Source organism: Olea europaea, chromosome 10, assembly GCF_002742605.1.
Source record: "Olea europaea var. sylvestris chromosome 10, O_europaea_v1, whole genome shotgun sequence".
NCBI lineage: Eukaryota > Viridiplantae > Streptophyta > Magnoliopsida > Lamiales > Oleaceae > Olea > Olea europaea.
The window spans coordinates 39,532,279-39,536,342 of record NC_036246.1 but is presented as its reverse complement, the minus strand read 5'-3'; the positions used below and the strand labels follow the sequence as shown (position 1 = coordinate 39,536,342).

At 33.5% G+C, this 4,064-nt stretch overlaps 1 protein-coding gene across 1 annotated transcript; it reads right to left on the bottom strand.

Annotated features, from left to right (window-relative positions):
- Positions 1-1,067: 1,067 nt before the first annotated feature.
- On the bottom strand, positions 1,068-2,333 carry LOC111402771 (homeobox-leucine zipper protein HAT22-like). Its single transcript, XM_023031106.1, has 3 exons — positions 1,828-2,333; positions 1,572-1,651; positions 1,068-1,487 (listed from the first exon to the last, which is right to left on the bottom strand). Exons 1-3 carry the CDS (start codon positions 2,164-2,166, stop codon positions 1,175-1,177), a joined length of 732 nt encoding a protein of 243 aa, XP_022886874.1. The 5' UTR covers positions 2,167-2,333; the 3' UTR covers positions 1,068-1,174.
- Positions 2,334-4,064: the final 1,731 nt, after the last annotated feature.

Below are 4,064 nucleotides of genomic sequence, written 5' to 3'. Positions count from 1 at the left end.
GAGTTTCTTTGAAGATGCTTTTGATTATGATAGCAAAAGTTAGGTTAAATACATTTATCAAGTAACATATGTGGCTCAAGTGAGAGATTGTTAGTAAAATTTTAATTTGTCGTTTGGGCCTATACATGTAATTAATTGTGTATAAAGTTACCTTAAAGTTAAGCCCAAAATTAGAGTGATCTAATAAAGAATTAAATTGTTGGGCTTAATGTATCTAAATAAAGTGTTGGCCGGATTATATGTGTAGAGAGTAGTTTCCTTTAAAATTATATTTCATGATGGGCAAAATACATATAAAAACTATATATAGGGTTATGATTCCCAATTCATATTCAACTTTTTATTATTTGTGTCATCCTATCAGTACAATAATACAAGAGAAAACATATTGAAGAGGAAAATCAAATACCCACAATCAAGAATAAAAAAGAAGGGATTCAATAATTGAAACGATGAATCAATAAGCAAAACCAACAACAAGAATTAAAGAATCAAAATATGCAAAATTCAAGTATGAAAGTGAAGAAGTCAAAGATGAAAAGATTGCAGTTCAAGTTTCAATATTTAAGGTCCGGAATCAAGATTCAGTAATAAATAATCATTTCCAAAGTATTAGGGTATATTCCGTATTATTAATTTTTGATGATTTGACATGGATGATCTTGACAATAAAGGAATTTAGGTTTTCTATTTCTAAAATTTCTAATTTTATAAAATCTAAATTTTCAACACTAGAATTACTACTAGAAGATGATCAATGTCAAATTATGATCTTATTAACGAAGCAAATTCAATAAAAACAATAGAGACACCATGACTAGTTTAAGTACATTTTAAAGAGTTGAAATAATTGAATTTTAGACTACTCGATTAAGAGAAGTAGAGAACGCGCTCGGATTCATAAATTTATGAATTTTTTAAAATCATGTTTATTATCTAAACATTCACTAGCTAAAACCATCTCGATAAGTTGGGTAACAACGAATTTCGTTGGACTCGTCAAATTCAATAAGGATTATTGATGAAATAGCCAATTTAAAACAAAAGAATAAAGTTAAGCAATCGAATTAAAACAAATTGAAGTTGAGCACCAACAGAGGATAGATTTGTAAAATCAAGTGACCTCCTTTGAAATTTTCATCCAGAAAATTATTGATGAGCTATAAATGTCTATTTAAATCATTAATTTCAAGCCATTATGCTTTTGTTTAGGTATATGGACCACCTCCATTACGTCCGCGGCCGCCTCCTCCTTTCCGCCGCCCCTATTCTTGCCAATTTTCTCGCACGATGGACAGATTGTAAGTGTCGCAATCGCCGTCTTAGGTATCTGAATGACAAACGGCGGCTTTGGCGGTGTTTGTTCGACCTTCACGGCTGACTGTAGCTCCACCAACTCTTTATTCAATCTCCTATTTTCTTCGTTTAATCTTTCGCAGTGTTTCTTCAAGAATTCATAGTCCATCTCGGTTTGCTTCAGTTTCATCCTGCAGATTAATTATGAGCAAATTGCAATTAATTCATGAACAAAACCGAAATTAGGATTAAATCAATAATAAGAAGTTACGTACCTTGCTCTTCTGTTTTGAAACCAAACTTCTACTTGTCTTGGTTTCAGATTCAACCTTACTGAAAGAGTCTGTTTTTGAACCTGTCTTACAAGCAATTTCAAAACGGAAAAATCGATTATTCTCAAGTGGATAAAAATCTCGAGTCAGATTCATCGATTAATTTTACTTTTCAACAACTTATTTCATCAATTTTTATCAAAATTTACTAAAAATCTAATTTTAATTTACGCTAAACAGGACACACTTGCATGCATACCATATTAAGGGTAGTATGGCGTTTGAAAGTGTCTTCAAGCAGGATGATTTGTTCTTTACTAAGCCTCAATTTTTTTCTGCCATAGTTTGTGTCTTCATACTCGTTGGAAACCGTGTCTTTGCTTGCTTCTTTGTCATCTTCATAATCGACTTTCAAATTACTCGAACCAGAACCAGAACCCGAACCCTCAATTGCATGATCACTCGAATGAAGTGGGACCGAAAGATCAAGACAGAACACGCTCTTATTCTTCCGTTCACGATCCCTTTTCGGCACGAAGTCACTTAATCCGATTCCCAAATCAAGTCTTGTGTTACAAACATCTTCATCATCTTCCATGGTTGATCAAAGAGAGAATTTATTTTGGAGGTGAAGGTGTCAATGAGATTAGGAAGACTAGTAGGGATTATATATACGGTTATAATTAAGTTAAAGCAGGATTTTTAATTATGTATTTATTGTATGAAAAATGTAAAAGAAAAGTGTAATAATAATGTCATGCGTTACGTTAGGAAAATATTTCCCAGGAGGAAACCAAAAAACCTTCTCGGCTGTGTGTGTTAAGTTTGATTCATTTCAGTGCCGTTTAAATAAGATATAATTAAAGCACCTTTGACTTCTAATAAGTATCCTATTATTAACTAACGTTTGGATTTAAATTTGGGAATAAGATATAAATTCAGTCAAATTAAACATGAATTTCAATTACGTATTCATAACTATTATTCATTATCATCTATATATTTCATAAAATTGAGTATTATTCACCTTTATAAATCATTTATAAATTTGTCAAATGAAGACTGAGAAAACTAATAAAAATATTGACCGTGACTTAATATCAACCGTTACAAACCGGGTAATAAGTACAGATTTCACTTCATATAAGAAATTATTATCTCCCTTAAACCCTAAACATAAAAACATGCATTCTTGCAGCATGAAAATGAATGCATACCTGGTGACAATTCTTGGTTTAGCGACGTAATGAAAAAATGTTGCTGACATAACTTTAGCGACGAAAAATATATATTCAGTTGAGAATCCACTGTTCAAAATATTTTAAAAATTAAAACATTTAAAATTAGGCTCTGAAGGAACGAGCCTAACTCCATTCCATTCTATGGAATGGTCGGCTCGAAGAGCAGCCCTAAATGCTTTCCCCCCAAATCCCCTCGGGGGAGGAAGAGCAGCTATGGGCCGCCCCTTACTCCATTCATACTGAATGGTGGGGCGGAGAGAATCGGTACTGGCCCTTACTCTATTCCTAGGGAATAGCGAGTTAGGGGAGAGCGGTACGAGCCTCCAATTCCTATGGAATTGCGGCTCGGTTAGACTCCTTATATCACTCTGAGAACCGAAGGAACTCAAGAGAAGCTCAAGGAGAAAGACTCGAACTCCTCCGTTCGTGCGCCACACCCGAGGCTCACTCGCTCATTGCTCTTGTCTCACTCTTTGAGCTGTTGTCGGATTACGGTCCCCCTTATGCTTTTTGGGCTACGGGGGACCCTCATGCTCCACAGCTCAAAGTGAGGTCGGCTCCTGCTCTCCTGCCCCTATATAAACAAAAATTACGTGATCTCCAATTTTATATATATTTCTAATTTTACAAAATGCCAGTTTTCAATTATATTGTCAAAAATGGTTAATTTAAAATGAATTTACCTAAATTGCCCTTGCACACAATTGCAGAATCTAGAATCACATCTGCATTAAAAAATTTATTATGTATTCGGTTGATTTTTATCATAATGGGTAATGCTGAAGATATATTCTCAGATGATGCTAGTTATGATTTCTTTCTTGCATGCCGGTGACAATATTTGTCTTTTCTGGGATTCCAAGGCATCAATTTTTCAGTTCAAATTGTTATTCACCAATTTCATTATTTTCAATTCAGTATTATAATTTCATTTTTTCCAATTCTATTTCGATCGAAAACCTTTTTCGTGAATTTCATAAAAAAGATGATGTTATCGTGCATATTTATTATTTACCGAAAACAAATATTCATACAATTGTTCATTTAGAACACATTTCAAACCTGAAGATAATCACAAGCTAAACAACTACATTTTTCACCATCTTTTTCCTGAAGATAGCTAAACAAACATTTTCAAATAAGAAAAAACAAATGACACTTTTATTCGCTAGAAGGATTTTACATTCCTATACAGACTTTCCATCCTCACTGAACTCGACAAACCCGAAAATTCTGCAGTTGCAACTCTGCTAAC